The sequence below is a fragment of the Mesoplodon mirus genome, assembly GCF_964341445.2.
Source record: "Mesoplodon mirus genome assembly, chromosome: 2".
Classification (NCBI taxonomy): domain Eukaryota; kingdom Metazoa; phylum Chordata; class Mammalia; order Artiodactyla; family Ziphiidae; genus Mesoplodon; species Mesoplodon mirus.
In genome coordinates, this window is record NC_138977.1 from 198,799,380 (window position 1) to 198,820,107 (window position 20,728).

Genomic DNA, 20,728 nt, shown 5'->3' on the forward strand with positions numbered 1-20,728 from the left:
TTATCAACACACCCTTGAAAGGGCTGACCGCGGCCATGCTGCCTCTTGATTCCAGACCAGCAGTTCGTTTCAAACTATCATTTACCAAGTGCCTACCAGGTATATGATCCCTATTCTAACTGTGAAGTGCTGTCCCTCTGCCATTCCCAGACTAATTTCTCTTAAATTCTGTCTCAAAAGCTCTGATTCTCTAGCTCCTTATCATTTGTGATAACTTCCTTGCTACACGTGTCACATCACCCTGTGAAAAACTGAAGTTCAAGTGGTAGCTGAAATATAAAACACTCATTGAACACTTAAAAGTTCCAGTCTCAAAAAGCCATGATGTTGTCACAATGAGACAAAAAGAAAATCTTCAAAATAAAAATTTGGGAAGTCTTTTCTTCTATAGGTCAGAGGAGTTTCTTGATTCTTTCCCCTTGGGCCACTTCTGGTTTCTTTATTCTTTCTAAGTGGCTTTTTATAGATAATTGTTACACTGACATGAAGACACTGGAAAAACAGATCTAATCTCCCCAAAACACTTGTGACATACAGCCACAAAATAAATGAAATAGTAAAATTACAACGAATACAAATTATTACAACAATCTTTAACATTAAATAGTAATCCACAATGAAATATTTTAGTACTCAGATTAGACCAAACTTTTTTTTAGAAAAACTTGCTGTGTTCAGACTCTCCAAGCTGACCATTGTTAGAATCTAAGCCCTTGGCTTTTCTTTTTTATTTTCTCTTCAAAGCTTTACACTTCAATCCATCACTGTCAAAGCCAGCTAGAATAAGCTCACTTGTTCCTATAAATTTCTTTAAAAATGCAAGTCCCCTTCCCTATAGCAACTGACGCCCCACTGTCTTACAGCTAGCAAAGTATTCCAGGATTTCAGTATTTCTGAGATGCAGTAAGATCACTGAAAAAAAAAAAAAAGGAGAAGAAGGAGGAAAAGTATTGGATGGAGAAAATCTTACCTCAACTTCTGACTGGCGGGGACAGTTATTTTATTAAGCTTATCCATTCTTTTTGGTAACTATACGAACCACAGATCACTGTCCAGTGGTCACGTCAGCAGCCCCTGGCTGTCCTGGGGAGTAGCATGGTAAGCCTTTGATCTCAAGGGTCCTAGTCACTTGAGTCTGATTTCTGAGAGTGCAGGCTGCTGGCAGACACCCCTGCACGAGGGAGAAGTAAAACTTGCTTGAGCACGTAGTCAAGTTTCATGTTTCTACATAGTCATGTGATCTGGGTAGCCAGCCAGCTTGACTGGTTACTCCACGTTGTGTAAACTTTAATAGTGAAACTTATTGGACATGCAAATTGCTTTCCAGCTGCTTTCTTCTGTAACCAGATTTATAACCAGGTCAGGGCAAGCTTCTGGCTGGTCACTACTTCCTGTTGTCCTGAACACATATAGTCCTTGTTTTCAGCAGGTGTCATGCTGTCCCCTTCCTGAGCTCAAGGAAAAGCAGAATGATCAATTCCATCCGAAAGTCTCTTTGGGACTTTCTGCTCATTTGCATAAAGTCATGGATAAACTTTTCCACTTAAAGGATCGTTATATGAAAATGGCATTTTTGTATAGTTTCTCCTCACTCCTCTCCCCCAAATGTTTTTAAATAAATATCAAGCTGACAGTGACACAGTGGTAACAGTTTACTTTGCGAGTTAGAATTCAGTTTTCCTGAAGATCTGTGTAAAATGGGAAGACAATTCTCTAGGCAAGGTCATTAGGGATAGAGACAGATAGGAGATCTGGAAAAGGGGAGAGGATCTCCATTGTACAGCATGGCCTCTTTATGAGGTTGATGGTGTCAGGAGTTGTGCTGATAGCCAGATGCTTTCAAACGAAATCAAGATGTACTCAAAGGTCAGCTAAGAACAAATTTAACAACCTCCCAACAATACAGTTGTGACATCAGGCCATCCAGAAGTCCCCTTAAAAGCAGGGTGCCACTCTCCTCACTGCCTTTGTCCCCTCCTGGCCTCGTCCACTGCTCACCTTCATCCCCTCACCAGACCTAGTGATGGGCCAGTGAGGAGGGGAGGAGGAGGGGGAGGAAGGTGAGAGGGAGCAGCGGCAATGGCAGAGATGGACGTAGTAGATGGATTCCTTTCCTCCTGTGCCTCTTCTTTGTACAGAGGTTCTGTATTTCTCCAGGTAAATCTTGATTATTCACATTCATGTACTTCTCTGAATTTCTAGTTTAACCAGATGGTCAGGAGCAGAATCCACAGGGCTATTGAAGGGTGGGGCTCTTCTGCTTGGCCAAACCCCTGAACTGGCCAGGCCAGCAAGAAAGATCATCTTTCATGAGAAAAATGTAAGTGCTTGGCTCTTCCAATTGTTTATTTTCCCCAAACAGGAAGCTCAACTTTCTTGCAATTTATCTTGAAAGAGTTCTAGACCTTCGCCCCTCAGGTCCTCACAGGTCTTAACGGAAGGGAACTAGTAGACCAGGAGAGTGAAGGCACGGAGAATGTCATCAGGGTCAGGAAAATCAAGCTCCACTGAACGGGGCAATAATCAGCTTGTTCCTTCTAAATTACTGTAAAGTGCACCCCGTCGGCTACTTGACTTTTCTCTCAACCAACAACTCTGTTCAGCACCTGGGCTGCGAACTTATTATTTCCCCAGAGAAAAAGACCAAGGGCAAGGGTTACACTTCTGCTTTTTCTTTTTACAGCCACTTGTCTTTCTTCTTTTTACTGTGTCTAGTCTGACATGATAAAAATGACAGTCTGCTTTTCCAGACTGGACATTTAACCCCATGTGGTACATAGTGTGATGGCCATGATGTTCCAGGCTGCCACTACTTGGTCAATGCAAACATGGAAACTGAGGACACCAAATTTTAGCCTATGACCTGTGAAAAGAATAAGACCACACAAGATGGTTTCCACAGCACATGGAAATCAACATACCATGATAAACACTCAGTCAGTCAAGGACTACACGGCACAGTGAACATGACAATTAATTAATTACTAGATTAACAAATGAAAAATGGATAATACCAACCTTAAAGAAAATGTGGAACTCTTGTACACTGCTGATAAAAATATAACTAGGTACAACCACTTTGGAAACAGCTTGGTATTACCTAATACACGTGATGACATACATACCTATGACCCAGCATGAGGTCATACATAACATAGCACTGTGTCAGAACACTAAAAATATACCATGTACACCAAGTCATGTGCAAGAATTGTCATTGAAGCACCATTTCTAATAGAAAACAACACTTGGAACAACCCAATCGCCCCTCAACAGGAAAACAGATAAATTAATTGTGGCATATTCATGCAGTGGAGTACTATTCAATAGCGAAAATGAGTGAATACAAATGATCAGTATGGATAAATAACAAAAATAATCTGAGTAATAGAGGCAAGTTAAAGAAGATCATACACCATGATTCCAGTTATATTTAGGTTAAAGACATGTAAAACTAATTTATTATTTAAGACATTTACATATATGGTCAAACCAAGGAAGGGAATGATAAATATAAAATTCAGGTGAATGGAACTAGGGAGTGGGATTGGAGTGAAGGGGCACATAGGACTTCAAAGGCAATGGTAGTGTCCTATTTCTTAAGTTGAGTGGTGGATATATAGGTACTTATTGTAGATATTAAATATTTAACAAAAATATATAAAATAAGATCTGGTCTAAAGCTATGGGGCAAAGCCAGGACAGTCTGCCCAAGTCCCAGTTAGCTCTGTGAAATGATGAGGCTTGAGAACAAGAAGACATTATATTGGAGTTTGGGGATGAGACCGACCAGCCCTGGTTTCTGTTAGGTTCTTTTCCTTGCACCCGTTAATGACAACCAACAAAAGCATGCTTTTTCAATGCTTTTATGTTCGTGTACCATGACACCATTCATTTTTTTTCTTTTAATTAATTAATTTATTTGGCTGTGCCGGGTCTTAGTTGTGACACGCGGGATCATTGTTGTGGCATGCAGGCCCTTAGTTGTGGGATGTGGGATCTAGTTCCCTGACCAGGGATGGAACCCGGGCCCCCTGCGTTGGGAGCGCGGAGTCTTAACCACTGGACCACCAGGGTAGTCCCGACACCATTCATTATACATGTGAAAAAAACAGATTCATATGGAGGTTAAGTAACTGGCCCAAAGTTATACCACTCGTCAATGCTGGGATTCAAACCCAAGCTTGTTTCCATAGTCTAAGCTGACAATCACAGGGTTTTGCCATCACAAGAGATACCTGTGCTTCAGCAGAGGGCCCTGTCCTGACATCAAGGCACCAACTTAACCAAGACCTTGGGTGAATCACTTAATCTCCCTGGCCTCAACTTCTCATCTTTAGAGGATGAGAAAGGGTATTCAAGAAGGACTCAGAATCCTTCTGACTTGGCATCTGGACATTGGCCCATGTGCACAGAAATTGGATTCCGTGAGCAGAAACACTCTCACAGCTTCCAGAAGAGATGCCTTTGGTGGTCTGTGCTAGATTGTTTCCCAAAGTGAGGCTAGGTGGTTGTGTCAGTTTACAGACCTTTGGAAGTAGTCCAAGTCCTCACTGAAACTGGAAGGTGAGCCACGGTTCACCCTCTCTGCTCGGCCACCCACTTGCTCATGGCTCTTCCCCTGCCAGGGCTGGTTTAGGCAAATTGCCAAAGGAAGTAGGCGAAGTGTGGCATGGATACTAAGCAGTATGCTTCTATTGTTCTAATCATAACCTACTCCCAGGAAGGTCAGCCTCACAACAGCTCTATGAGGGGGGTACTCTTATCATTCACGATGTGAAGTCTGAGCCTCAGAAAGGTGACAGCACTTACCTAAGGCCACCCATTCTTCCTGATCCCTGAGCCAGGGCCCTTTAATCCTCAAACCATTCACTCTCTTTTCCCTGTGCTGGCCCCCATTCTTGGGATGGGGGTGGGGAAGCTGTCCTGCAGGAACAGTGGCCCTGGCAGCTTTCTGACACATGAAGGCCAAAGTAGCAGGAATTGCTGTTGGTCAGGCCCAGGCCTGGTTAATTGGCCAGTGCCAGTTAAGGTCCCAGATGGAGGAAGGTTTGGGAGGAAGTTAGGGAGCCTGGGTAAACCACTGGAGAAAAATAGCAGATGAGGCCAGAGAAAGGCCAAGAGAGAACAGGAACTGAGGCAGATGCTGCTAGTGGTCTATCTGTTCTCCTTTGTGGGGAGGGGGCAGGAAGGGAGGAAGAAGGAAGGAGACGACACAGCTGTGACTTGAACAAAGCGGCAAAGGCTCTTTTAAGCTCGAGGCTTCACTTTCTGTGAGATGAATCAGTTCCCTATTTCATCTGCTCAGTAAACTCAATATTCTGTATATGAAATTGGCCTGGAGTGCAGTATCCGTATTACGAGGAGAATCGCTTAGAAGAAAACCGTCCAAGTATCAGTCCAAGTCCTTGGTTGGTAAGAACATTACCATATCCTGTTGTCAGGACAAACAACTCCTGGCCTTTGTCTCATCTTCACCTCCTCCCTTGCCTTCAGCCCTCAGAGCCGGTCTGCGAGCAAGACTCTCCTTTGTAATATTTCCACCCTCGCCCTGTTCTCACTCCAGCCTAGATCCTCACCTGGATCACTGCTCAGCCTCCTGCTTCTTCTCTGCAGCTAGATCCACCCCCACTCTCATTCCCAGGCCATGTTCCCAACTGCTGACTCTCAAGAAGGATTTCAGAGGTTTTACCTTTCTTCTAGAACCAAGTATGAATGTCATTCATGCCCCTGTCACTGAGTCTCACCTGGGGCTCCATCTTATTCCTCACTAATTCCCAGCACGTGACCATCCCTTTGGTCAGACTGGTTCTCAAACACCTATTCTCTTCATCAGTCACACGGCCCAGCCACCAGCCAGAAATAGCTCTCCAAAGATGGGGTGGGAGGCAAATACATGGGGTCCTAGATGGTCAGGAGGCCAGGTCTTCCCTGTTAGTCAGGGCCACGATGAAGCCAGAGAGCAGGCAAGGGTGGAGAGGCAGAGTGCTCTGTCCAAGGAATGGGAGCACCAGAGAAGTAGAAAGCCAAGATAAGGCTCATGGTCTCCAGGGGTTGAGGTCCTGGAGGCCAGGAGAAGCCCTTGATAGCAGATGCTGTGGCTGTTGAAGACAAATTTCTGCTACCTTTTACCTGGTGGAGTGCCACTAGTCTCCTAGTCCTCTTACCCAGACAGTCCATCTAGATTCAGAGGGCCCCCAACTAAAGCAGACTTGAGCAAATCGGGAGATGGTCCATGTTCTTGGGTAGAATGACTCAGTGTCACGAATGCCATTATCTCCAATTTAATATATAAGTTTAATGTGATGCCAATAAAAATAGCAATAAGATCCTCTCCTCCAACGACACCTGAGGGAAGTAGATTCTAAAGTTCCTCTCTCTATAAAAACAAGCAAGAATTGCCAAGAAACCTCGGACAAAGAAGATCAAGGGAGTGGAAGGAGATAGACCTCTCAGATTTAAAGCACGCTATGAAGCCTCTCTAATAAAAATGGCACAGTATTTCTGCATGACCAACAGAACTAAAGAGAAAGTGCAGAAATAAACAGAAGAATTTAAGGAGGTTAAATGCTATGAATGTGGCATATCTAACGGGAGAAAGATGGACTTTTTAATAAGCAGGGCAATTGCAAAGCCACTGGGCAAGAGATAAGATTTAGATTCATACCTCAAACCATTCAACAGAAAAAACTCCCAGTGGATCAGAGCTCTAACTATAAAAATGAAGCCATAGCTGTACCAGAAGTAGACACAGTTAAATTTCTTTATAACCCTATCTATGACTTAAAATCCAGAAGCAATCAAAGAAAAGACTGATAAATTTAACTAGAAAAACATAAAGAACTTTTTTGTGGCAAAAAAATATTATAAACATCATCAAAAGACAAAGGACAAATTGGGAGTAAAGAGTTGCACCATGTATCACAGATAAAAGGCTAATCTCCCTAATAGATAAAGAGCTCCTAAAAATTGAGATGGAAAAAAAAATGACCATGAAAAGCCTTTAAATGGTCTTTAAATGGATGGAAATATGCTCAATCAATCTCCTATTAAGAGAAAGGTTATAACCAGGCCGAAGAACATATGCATGTTTACGTACCAGATTAGCAAAAATCTGCAAGTCTGATGATAGGACGCTCTTAGGAAACAGGTACTCTTTGCTAACAACATGTTACAATCCCATGGAGGAGAACTGGCAATATTTAACAAAATAAATGAATTGACCTTGTAACCCAGCAATGTCACTTCTAGAACCCTTTCCTGAAGATACACTTTCACAGACACAGGCACGCAACATCTGCACAGAATTATTTGTTGCAGTTTTATTTGCAACAACGAAAATTGGAAAAACCTAAATGCTTTTCAGTGGAGGACTGGTTGAATACATTTTAGTTCATCCTTGTAGCAGAGTTCTGTGCCACCATAAAAATGGTGTGACCTCTGGGATATGGTAAGTGGAAGAGACAAGGTCAGGACAGTGTAAGCTACTTCTTTAAAAAAAAACAAGAAGATAGAGGAAAATACACATACTTATTATTGCAAAAACAAACATAAACACTAGAAGGATAAATCATAAACTAATACAAATAGTCACCTATAGGAGGCAGGAGGGAGCTGGAAATAGAGCAGAAGTGATAGGGATGTAGATTGATTCTCTGGATCTATCTTTTCATAGTTTTGACTTTTAAACTAGATAATAGCTTGACATATAATAAAAAACCAAAATTAATGCAAAAAATTTAAAAAGGCAAACTTTAGAATAAAAGTAAACAGAAACAAGTGAATGTAAATAGTAACATACCCTGGAAAAGAGAATTATTTTGACTTTTGAACACAGTCCTCTGTGCATCCTCAGTGAAACATATTCTAAGAATGAAAATGTTACAAAGAAATCTCAAACTCTACTCAGTATTTTTATTTTTAGTAATAAAATGTGTATTATAATTTTCAGTGTTTTTTTGGTATAATGTAGATAAAGCTAATAAATATGTTAATATTAGCAGAAACTAAGATTTTTAGTGTGAGAGAAAAAATACAAATATAAAATCAAAGAAAAAGTTGGTAATGTTAAATTTAATTGGAAATATCAATCTGAACTCACTATTTAGTTCCTAGCACTAAATACTGAAAGGACCTAGAAGCAATGACATTCCAGATTTTAAACACATGAAGAGATGCTCAATTACAATTATATCAAGAAACAGACAAATTCCCCACTAGCAGGAGCTAGAGGCTAGAAGGCAAGGTTGATTTCAGGTCTGGGGCATAGACAATGGAAGCTGAACCTGGAACATCTTGTGCCAGAAAACATCAAAGATCCAGGAGCAGATCTTTGAAGGGGGTGATTTGAGCAACAAAAAAAGAATAATGACTGTAATTTATTTTTAAATTTTGAACAAATTAAAATCCACTGGTGTACAATAATAAAACCCCAAACCAAAGTCATTTGCCAAAATTGGAGATAACTATTCCATCAACTCCTTACTTCTGGTAATTAATAAATTAGAAATGAAGGAAGCATTTACCATTTTTTAAGAGGAATTGAAAATCCTCCTTGATTTTCTAAGAATGCTAGCTAGTAAATGTAGAAAGAGAATTACAGAATAAGAAAATCACCATTTTGCAACTGCAAAATAAATAATTGATTAAGGTGAGGATCATCAATTATTGCTAAAACTAGTAGGTGAATGTTGGGGAACAGGATAGTCTCAAGGTGTGAAAGGCTCATCCCATTGGGCTGCTGGCTAATTGCCAAGGGAAAAGCCAACGTTTGCAGAGATGAAATCTGGCTGTCATTGTCTTAAGTGTTCAAACTCAGCATGATCCATACTTCTTCCTGGTGTGATGTAAAACTAAGTACATCTCACTAAGAAGCACTGTTGCCACAAATGTTTGATCGCAATCTAATCCATTTATAGACCTAACTTCCAGTTCACAGAGAGTGAACATATAATAAATCATCCAAACTAGGGCACTTATGAGAGTGAAAGAGGATGCATTTAACAATTATGCCAGGACTACAGGTGTAAACAGGCAGGACGTTCCCAGATAAACTGGAATGTGAGATCTCGCTAAGTTTACAGGAAGTAAAGGTGGTAGAGAAACAAGTTGGACAGCACTAAGAGGAAAGAATACAATTTTTAAAAATCCAGATGTGGGGAATTCTACAGAACAACCACCTGGTCTTACAAAAAGAAAAGAAAAAGAAAAAAAGTGGAGGAGATGTTCAAAATTAAATCAGACTGAAGAGTCATAACAACCAAATGCAATGCATGAACCCAAATAGGATATTGGTGGAAAGAAACCAACTCTAGAAGACATTTGCGGACCATTGGGAAATTTTTCATATGGTCTGGAGATTAGATGGTATTAGGGAATTGTTAACATTCTTAAGAACAATCATGGTATTGTGGTAATATAGAAAGATCCGTATTAGGACATTTTTGGGAGGTGAATGCTTTTGGATTTAAAGGTTTAAGTAGGCATGTCTACAACTTACCTTCAAATGACTCAGAAAAAAATGTTAGCAATGATTGAAGCTGGGTGGTAGGCATACAGGTGTTTGTTGTACCATTCTTTCAACTTTTCTATACATTTGAAATTTTCATGTAAGAGTTTAAAAAATGGCAGGTCTCCAAATGTTTCTCACCCTCAAGCCCTCTACAGAGCCATCAGGGGTATAGGAACTGCCTGGTTCCCCAGGCCTCCTCATCAGTGCCCTCTCCATCAATGTAGAATCCTGCTCAGGAGTTCCCAAGCACAGTATTTCTGTCTCCCATTTCTGACCCCAATCTTGACCACTTTCTAATTTCTTGTGGCCTGTCCAAATCCCATTCACCTTCAAGGCACACTTCCTCCTGGAAACTTGTCCTGTCTTCTGGTCCACCTGGGCTACTACTCTGACCTCCTCCAGCTCTTCGAACTTGGACCACAGTTTTTGCTTTTAGCCATATGCCAACTCTCTAATATTTTCCCCAAGTGTATATCCTATTACCTTGATGAGATAATAAACATTCCAGTGAAAGGACTATATTCTATTTCTTTGGTCTTTCTCTGTAGCAAGCACAAAACTAGAATATTGTTTGTATATAATAAATACTTTCTGAATTAAACCTGACAGTTATTAAAAGATATGTGCAAGTAAATAAAGTAAAAATTAGTTGTGAGATGCAATTACTATTCAAACTCAGGAACTGAATCAATGTTAAAAATCATTGAAGTTGCTGGTTTCATATGTAAGGAGCTTGGTAGTTGTCACTCCATCCTAACAACAAGTGAAAAACTGAACAGACTGAAAAATCAACAATTCTTCTTTGCTCTGTAAGAGAGGAAGTATACAGTGCAAACTGCTGCCCCCAAGATCGAAGAGACAGACAGGTGCATACAGGTCATTATGGCTTACTGGAGCAGAACTTGCTAGCAAAGCCACTGTAGGAACGAGTGAGGGTGTAGAAAATCCTGAACTGCAATTGATGAATTGCTGGAGGCTCAGTGGGGACAACTCTGAGGATTAAAAACTCCAGGAGGACCCAGTCATAAGGCAACAATATTTTGAGATTTACCTCTAGGAGCTTGACCAGGTTCCCACAGTAAATATCAGAGAAACATCCCCTTGAGCTTCCGGTAGGGGTGGAGAAAAGAAAACATTTTGAAATAAATCAGAGCACTCCATTATTAACAAGCCCTGCCCCCAGTGGAAACTAGTTAACCGTGGCCTAACCTGCTGGTGTATTATCAGAGCCTAACTGACCCGGGAAAGGGAAGTACCCAATTCCAGCCCACTCTAGTCATGCTGTCCCACCTAAGTGAGAGAATAAAAAAGAGAAGCATTTGTGAAGTTCATGGTCCAGAGGCATAAGCTCACTAAGACTGAGACCTAATCACAGGACTACAGAATGCTCCCTTGCCACATTACTAAAGGCCTGTTTACAGCAGTTCCTTTTACCTCATACATCATATCTAGCCATAAAAAAAAAAAAAAAAAAAAGCAAACCAAGGCATACCAAAAGGGAAAACCCCACAATTTGCAGAGACATAGTGAGCATTAGAACCAGACATGGCAGGGATGTTGGAATTATCAGACCAGGAATTTAAAACATCTATGATTAATATGTTAAGGGCTCAAATGGATAAAGGAACCCAGCATGAAGATCAGGTAGGCAATGTAAACAGAGAGATGGAAATCCTAAGAAAGAATCAAAAAGAAATGCAAGAGATAAAAAAAACACTGTAGGGCCTCCCTGGTGGCGCAGTGGTTGAGAGTCCGCCTGCCGATGCAGGGGATACGGGTTCGTGCCCCGGTCTGGGAGGATCCCATATGCCGCGGAGCGGCTGGGCCCGTGAGCCATGGCCGCTGGGCCTGCGCATCCGGAGCCTGTGCTCCGTCCGCAACGGGAGAGGCCACAACAGTGAGAGGCCCGCATACCGCAAAAAAAAAAAAAAAAAAAAAAAAAAAAAAAAAAAAAACACTGTAACAGAAATAAAGAATGCTTTTGATGGACATATTAGTAGACTGAACATGGCTGAGGAAAGAATCTCAAAGCTAGAGTAGATTTCAAGAGAATCCTCAAAAACTGAAAAACAGGACAAAGACTGAAAAAAAAAAAACCAAACCAGAACAGAGTACCCAAGGACTGTGGGATAACTAAAAAGTTATAACATACACAGAGTGGGAATACCAGAAGGAGAAGGAAGAGAGAAAGAAACAGAAGCAATGTTTGAAACAATAATGATGGAGAATTTTCCCAAATTAATATCAGACACCAAACCGTACATCTAGGAATCTCAGAGAACCCCAAGCAGGATAAATACCAAAAACTACACCAAGGAGTATCATTTTCAAACTGCAGAAAATCAAAGCTAAAGAAAAAATTCTGAAAAAAATCCAGAGGAAAAAACACCTTTCCTACACAGAAAAAGATAAGAATCACATCCGACTTCTCAGAAACCATGCAAGCTAGAAGAGAGTGAAATGAAATATTTTGAATATTGACAGAAAAATACCACCAACACAGAATTTGGTACCCTGTGTAATTTTCCTTCAAAAGCAAAGGAGAAATAAGGACTTTTATCAGACAAACAAAAATTGAGGAAATTTGTTGCCATTAGAATTGCCTTTCAAGAAATGTTGAAATAAGTTCTTTAGAGGGAAGGAAAATAATATAGGTCAAAAAACTGGATCTACATAAAGTAAGAAAGAGAATTGAAGAAGGAATAGATAAAGGTAAAATAACATTTATTTTTCTTATTCTTAATTAGTCTAATAGATAACAGTTTGCTCAAAATAATAATATCAACAATGTATGTATGTTTATGTATATATTTTATGTATATATATGCTTATGTATGCTTATATATAAGTGAAACAAATGACAGTGATGATACAAGGGATGAGAGGGAAGAAATTAAGAGTTATTTTATTATCAATATAAGGTACTGACACTACCTGTGAAGTGGTATATTCACAGGTTATTTGAAAGTGGGCTTGGATTAGCTGTAAATGTATCTTGCAAACTCTAGCTCAACCACTGAGAAAAGTAAAGAAGGAAGTATAAACAATATGCTAAGAAAGGAGAGAAGATGAAATCACATTAATCACTGAATTAAAACCATGAAAGGGAGCTTCCCTGGTGGCGCAGTGGTTGAGAGTCCGCCTGCCGATGCAGGAGACACGGGTTCGTGCCCCGGTCCGGGAGGATCCCGCATGCCGTGGAGCGGCTGGGCCCGTGAGCCATGGCTGCTGGGCCTGTGCGTCCAGAGCCTGTGCTCCGCAATGGAAGAGGCCACGGCAGTGAGAGGCCCACGTACCACAAAAAAAAAAAACCCACGAAAGGCAGCACCTTCCTGGGCTGAACAGGCTACAGAGTTACATAGTAAACACTATGGTTAGGACTGTTTTTCACATACTCTGGGCCTCTTGGTTAATTCCTTACTGGTGGGCTGGCTCTGGCTCAGTGGGTTGCTGGATGTAGTTCATACCAGCTCATGGGAGACAATTGTTAAAATTTTAGGAATTTTGTGAGCGTGTTGTTAACATAGTCATTATTTGAAAGAGATAAATTATTTAAGCCTACAATTAAATGTTATAATTAAAACAAAGGTAATACGGTGACTTCCCTGGTAGCGCAGTGGTTGAATCTGCCTGTCAATGCAGGGGACACGGGTTCGAGCCCTGGTCCGGGAAGATCCCACATGCTGCAGAGCAACTAAGCCTGTGTGCCACAACTACTGAGCCTGCGCTCTAGAGCTCTCGAGCCACAACTACTGAGCCCATGTGCCCCAACTACTGAAGCCTGCGTGCCTAGAGCCCGTGCTCTGCAACAAGAGAAGCCACTGCAATGAGAAGCCAGCGCACCGCAACGAAGAGTAGCCCCCGCTCTCCGCAACTAGAGAAAGCCTCCACGCATCAACAAAGACCCAATGCAGCCAAAAATAAATAAATAAATAAACAATTTATTTCTTTTTTGCGGTACGCGGGCCTCACACTGTTGTGGCCTCTCCCGATGCGGAACACAGGCTCCGGACGCGCAGGCTCAGCGGCCATGGCTCACGGGCCCAGCTGCTCCGCGGCATGTGGGATCTTCCCGGACCGGGGCACGAAACCATGTCCCCTGCATCGGCAGGCGGACTCCCAACCACTGCGCCACCAGGGAAGCCCACAAATAAATTAATTAAAAAAAAAAAGAAACCTCAAAAAAAAAACAGGTAAAATATACTCTAAGCTCATCTTTCATAGTTATTTTGTTACATTTTGCTCTTATCTGTGCTCTTAAGGTTATATACATCCGTTGTATCCATATCTGTGGAGGAAGGATTAGGTGATGGTGGTGCTTCCCAACTCGATATTCAGCAACATTAGGTTGGATCTTGGAATCAGCCATGGTGGAAATGTTTATAGCCCTGGAATTGGCAAATACTGTACTACAAATCAGGGCTGGGTTTTTTTTTTTTGAGAGCCAGTTATTAAACATTGACCAATATACCACTACTCTGCTCTAGCCTCACAGCCCCTCAGGTTCAAGAACAGCAGAATGGTGGCAGCACCCTCAAGTGTAGTGAGATCTACCCTGCTTGGATATTTTGGTCATTGTCCTCCATCCTGGACCTCAGTCAGAGGCTGTCTCATGCCCATGTATGTGGGGTGATCCCCACATGAAATCAGGGGCTTTCACTGGAAGAAGGGACATTGGCTACTAGAAAAACTTCAAAATATAACCACCATAGCTTGTAAAGCAGTGGCTTCCATGTAGTCTCCATCTCCCCTAACTCACCTCAAGGTGTCTTGGGCAAGAAGCAAGTGGTTCTGGACCAGTGAAGCTCCTGGTAAGTGGGGAGAGATGGAGAGGCTCTGATCTGAGATCTCTTCTGCACAATCTCCAATCTTCCCCTTCGGTGGAATGATGTCCCCACTATCATCCCCCACCCCCAGTCCTGTTTATTCCTGCTCACAGCTTGCTTCCAACTTAGACAAATGAAACATGCATTCTTGTGTTGTGTGGGTTTCTGAGATATTTTAAAAATCAATTTAAATTATTTTTCCTGTGATGGGTCCTAGTCAAGTGGAGGAGATATACAAATAAATTATTACAAAGCAATGTGAAGTGTGTTTTCAAAGAGATATTTATAAGCTGTGCTGAGAGCTAGTGGGGAAGTTAGTTAGGAAAATGGGGGCAGCTCCCTAGAGAAGAGGACTTGTGACCTGGAGATTTACATACAAGTAGGAAGTTCCCTATGTGGCAGGAGATGCACAAAGGGGACTATCTATTCCAAAGGAACAATGTGAGTTGTGGTACCACAAGGTCAAGCAGCTTCATTTATCCCTTCTCTCTTTTTCCCAATACTCTAGACACCTCGGGAAAATTTCCCTTCCTCTCTTGCTCTCCTTTCTATTCTGAGCCAAAAATAGAGCCCAACCATGGGAATCACACCAAAACACTGTGGGGTGCACCCTTGCATGGGGGACAAAGAACACCAGGGCTTTAAACTGAACATGCAAAGAGCCCAGGCCATGGAAATGACCCACATGCACCCTGGAATCTCCAGCTGCCTCTACTACCTCCTCAGGTGACACCCACTCCTCTTAAAGCATGAGCATTCAAAGCAAACAAGTTCTTACTTTGTTAGCTTTTCTCTTTGGCTCAGTTACTATATTGCCAGGGAGTCATTTTCTATTTTCATCACCAGAGCAGACATTTCTCCAACAGTCTTTTGAGCCTGGGGACCAAAGCACCATTTATAGCTTTGCTTCTATGGGGAAAAGTGCTTTCAAGTTCCAAACAACGAACTTACAAATAAATTATTGAACTCAAACTGCTTTTAAGCAATGAGCTTCCTGTAATGTTCTGCACACTTCAGTGCTAAAGGCTGGTGTGTGTGTGTGTTTAAAATTTTCTAAATATGGGTGCCAGGTGTTACATTTTCAGACTGACCGAGTGTATCTTTTTTTCCCTCTTAAAGCAACAGAATCATTTCTTTGGTGAACACATATCCGCTTTAAAAAAAAACTGATGAAAGAAATGACTGGGGCTGCAAAACTAAAATAGCAATGCTGAAAATTCAGGGGTAAAGATATATATTTGTGCAGTATGAGAAAAACGGTTACCTTACTTGTAAACTTCATTATTTCAGGTTCAGGAAAAACAATAAAGTACCTCCAAGCACAGGGAGAGTTAAGAGAGCAAAGCCACCTGTACAGCTTGGTTTTACTTTGAGTCCAGTCACCCAAGGAGATCGCCAAGATGAGGTTTCTAGTCTGCTTTGAAGCAAGCCAGACACAGAAAAATTTAAAAACCACACAGTGAAGAGAGCACACAATCTGTCTCCCTGTTGTCAAAAATATCATCAGATAATGCGCATATCAGTCAGAAGGGGTGAACATGCAAAATGCTTTTTTCCATGGAAAGAAGACTCTTGGGCTCAGTACTTGATTCATTTCACTCTCCCACCCTCAATTCCTCCCTATTTCTTTTCTACACCCTTGACTGATCTTCTCTGTTCAGTCTCTTTATTTCTCTCTCACTTCCTCTAATGATAGGAGATGACATGGTTAGAATTAATCCTCCTGAACCAAAGAAATTAATTCAGCTACAGTTTTTTTCCTTTCAAAACCTTTTATTTATTTCTGTTTATTCCAGATTCATACCATATGTATATACATTGTCATAATGAAGCATTTTTCCCTGTGAGCATTAGCATGTAATTTTATATGTACCTGAACAGTAGGCATTTAAAAAAATAAATATAATAACTAGCAAATTAAACATTTTTTAAAAACACCTGTTTGCCCTTTTGAACAAAGTCCAATATTTCATAGTGAGCAGAACTTGCTATATATTTTCTGGGATCCAACACAACATGGAAATGTGAGGCCTCTTGTTAAAGAATTGAGAATTTCAACATAGTGATAGCAGAGCACTGAACCACTGTGGGGTTTTTCTGAAAGTTGGGACCCTACATGACTGCACAGGCCACATGCCCATGAAGCTGGGCCTGCTGGTGGGATTTTATTAATGAGAGTACAAACACATAGACACATGCACCTTTCTCTAGGCTGGTATAAAATTAACCAGAAAATTTACATTGAAAATGTAATAATGTGACCTTACACAAAAGTGCAAACATCTTTTGGTGGTTTCCAATATACTTCCTGAGAATTCACTTATTCATAGTAACTGACACAGAGAAAATATTGTAATTTGTTATGACATCTGGGCCAACTGATAAACAGGGTGTTTTGGATGACCTGTTTTCAAATTTTTAGAACTTGATAAAATATGCTCAAAATGTGCTAAACATGGAAAAGGAATTTTGAAGCCATCTTTCCCCTGGGGCTAGAAGCATTTGTAGTAATGTATGTGGAAGGGCTCTGAGTACTGACAGCCATGATCAACCTTAGCCATCATATAACAGATTAATAGAATGGCCGGCAAAAGGGAGGGGATATGGAAACATATGTATATGTATAACTGATTAAATTTGTTATAAAAAAAAAAAAGTAAAAATAAAAACATATCTGGATCCTGAAAAAAAAAAAAAAAAAAAAATAGAATGGCCGATAAAGCCGAGTTTACAGCTGAAGGAATTCTGAACAATTTCTCTCGTTCCAACAAATTAAATCACAGTCACATTTTTTCTTCATTAAGTGTCCCATAGCTGCAACCTGAATGGTGGTTTCATTCTCTCCTGGTCCTTCTTCTGCTGGTCTCATGGATGCCCCTCTTTTAAATCCCCATCCAGTGACCCCACCCATTTTCCTCCTGAACGCTCTACCGTCCCCCTGTGGTGATGGAGTCATCATCCCATGTCCTTTCTTGCAAACTTGGTGGGATATCAGTGGCACCTTCCTCTGCCCAGACTTCTCCTAGCTTCAAAGTGGGGAGAGGCATTCATCTGCGGGATGAGGAAGGCTGATTGCCTGGACTCCAGTTGCACCTGCCTCCAGCAAGATCAGTTGCAGACAGATTCTGCTGCATTTTACAAGGACCACCATTATGAGATTTACACTTTTTCTTCAACTGCCCACTCCAATCCCTGATCTAGTCTCACACAAGTATGAAGAATGCATATATGAATATCATTGCTTTGAAGATGAGAAAACTGGGCCTGCAAAAAGAGGAGCGACTTTGATTCAACCACTGTACTATCTGACTCTTAGCCTCTATGCTGTACTTCCCTCCTGTAAATTAAATTATGAAACAGCAAATTTTAAAATTTTCTAGGAAATAATTATAAGATTGCAGATAAGCTCATTCACTCTCCCTATGATTCTCCGTTTTCCATCCTTCCAGCAAATCTCTCTCCTTCCCCCATGCAGATTCACTTCCCTCTCCCTCAGAACCGAATGGATGATTCTAACTTTCTAATCTTCCCTTCTCCTCCTCTCACTACCTCCCCAACTCAGATGCTGTCAGAAAACACACAAATAAACAAAAATTAGCAAACCCAGAATGCTCACCAGCAAGGAGAAAGAAGTTAACCATCTCCAAAGAATTTGGAAGGATTTCAAGAAAACTGATAAATTTAAAAATCTAGAATTTTGTTGCCTAAGTCAACGGGTAATGCTGTACCAACTTGTAAAAATTCAAAGAACAACTAATATGCCTATTGCCCTTTATAATTTATAAAGCTCTTTCACATTTATTAATGCTCTTGAACTTCACAATATAGTATGACATAGATGCTATTATTAGTTCTGTTTTACAGAGGAGAAAACTGAGGCACAGAGCAGTTAAGTGACTTGCCCACAATTACTCAACAGGAGAAGTGAAGTCAGGTTTTCTGAGCCCATGTTCTTTCCACCCTCCCACACACCTATTTGTTGAACTAAATTTTCAGATTCATGCATGTTTATTTCTTCTTTTTCCAAATGACAAGAGACACAATTCAGAAAGAGCTAAAAGCCTAGTCTAAAGTTCTACAGCTTGGACATCATCCTGCTGCCCAATGTAGAAGTTACTGACCTTCTTTCAAAACCTAAGTAGGTTTCGAATCAGTGGAGAAAATACGGATTATTTAATAAAAGGATCTAGGACAACTCAAAAGCTTCTTGGAGGAGAAGAAGCTTGGATCCAATACCTCAGTTTGTACACAAAAATAAACTCCAAGCAGATTAAAGATGTAAACATGAAAATAAAACTATAAGAAAACTAGAAGAGAAGATGGGATTCCCCCCCCCCATTTTAGAATCTCAGTGTGGGAGAGGGCTTTCTAAATATGACACAAAACATAGAAGTCATAAAAGATAAGATTGAGATATTGACTATATTAAAAAACCTGTATGTTTGAAAAACATCACCATTAACCCAATCAAAAGTCAGTAGACAATCTGGTGCACGTATTTGCAACCTATATGCAGGAAAAGGGCTAATTTTGTAATATGTAAACAAATCCCACAAATCAGTAAGAAAAAGCCAACACACCCAACAGAAAAAGACAAAGATATAGATGGGTGGTTTACAGGAATAGGTGAAAAGAGGCATAAACTCACTTATATTAAAGAAAATGCAAATGCAAACTCCACTGAGATACCTTTTTCCACATGTCAGATTGTCAAAGATCCCAAATAATAATATTTGATAATGCACTGTGTTAAGAGTTTGAGAAAATGGTATATAATCTGAGTGTAAATTAGTACATCCTCATGGAAAGCAATTTGCAGATGGGCAATAGCTATAATTTAAATGTACACATGGAGGATTTCAGCCATTAACCTGTCATCAGGTGTAAATGATGGAACCTAGACTGGGTTCCAAACCCCACACTATTGCACAGCCCCAGAGCTGGAGGACCATGAGGCCAGAGCAGCCCCTACCTGTCATGTTAAACAGACATTCAGTAAGTACCTGTGAATGCAAGTAACACCTTTAATTTTCATGATAAACTGGATGTTTATTATGCATTCTTATGTATGAGAAGACTGGCTCAGAGAGGTTAAGTTTCTTGCCCAAAGCCACACAGCTGCTAAATGGCAAAGCCAGACTCAAAGCCAGGGCCAGCCTCTTTCCACAGTACTGCTGCCTCCAGTGGCTTCCTCTGCCCAGTTTATACTGACAGCTGGAACCCCAAAAGCTCTGTAAGAGGAGGGACCTGTATTACACCATGCTGATTTTCAACATCCGTTGGTCATATAAATGAATGGTGTAATCCTACGTTGGCCTTTGTAGATAAAGAGGATGCTGCCCTTTTTCTGCACAAAGGGAAGAAAATTACATAGCAGAAAATGAAGGAGCGAATTTCAGGGAGACAAACATTGAGCCCATAACAATTGGTAAAAGCCAAAAGCAAAACCAAAAACCACTGTTTGAGTGTTACATGCATACATTGTTACATAATATTGGTTCTCTACTTAGGACTTTGGTTCACAACCCTGGCTACACAATAGAACTACCTGAGCTTTAAAAATATCAGGGACCGGGCTTCACTGGTGGCGCAGTGGTTGAGAGTCCGCCTGCTGATGCAGGGGACACGGGTTCGTGCCCCGGTCTGGGAAGATCCCACATGCTGCGGAGTGGCTGGGCCCGTGAGCCATGGCCACTGAGCCTGTGCGTCCGGAGCCTGTGCTCCGCAACGGAAGTGGCCACAACAGTGAGAGGCCCACATACCGCAAAAAAAAAAAAAAAAAAAAAAATTCAGGGACCAGGCTCCATCCCAAACCAATGGAACCCCAGTCTGAGAAGGTGGAGGTGGGGCTGGGCATCTGTGTGCTTTTTCACAAGCTCCGCAGTTACCCTCCTGGGCTGCCAAGATTGAGAAACTGCTGGAAGAATATTTTTAAATTTTTAAATAAAGTAATTTACTCACAGTCAAATGCTCCAGACTTTCTCCAACAGGAGCTTTGCTTTACAACCTAGAGACATTTTAAGATAGAAAATAGTGACACCAAATGGTGACAACTAGAACTTCCATGCATGGGGCAGCAGAATCTGGGAATGAAGCCCCGCTGCGTCTGGCCAGCTCACTGAATGATGTCAGTAGTTCCCCGGCAAACTGGCTTGTCAATGACACCACTGATGGGTTTCATTCTGCAGCATTTCCCATATGTGTATGTCAGGATTTGCCTCCAAGAAGCTGGTATTTCTTCTCTGCCACCAGAATCCCAGACCATGCCAGGTGCTGCCCACAGCTGGCCTGTACTTCTGAGTTCTCCATCTATGAAGGCATATACATATACAAAGGCATATGCAGATTGTTTTATAAGCTCATGTGTCAGGGTATAAGATCACTTACCCTA

The 20,728-nt window shown here is 41.2% G+C and overlaps 1 protein-coding gene across 1 annotated transcript in view; it reads right to left on the reverse strand.

Moving 5' to 3' along the window:
- Nucleotides 1–1,164, reverse strand: part of BLNK (B cell linker) — an 82,787-nt gene extending 81,623 nt beyond the window's left edge. Inside the window, exon 1 of the mRNA XM_082633582.1 lies at nucleotides 971–1,164. Coding sequence (XP_082489708.1) covers nucleotides 971–1,017 — 47 coding nt within the window. The 5' untranslated portion in view covers nucleotides 1,018–1,164. The remainder of the gene's footprint in view (nucleotides 1–970) is intronic.
- Nucleotides 1,165–20,728: the final 19,564 nt, after the last annotated feature.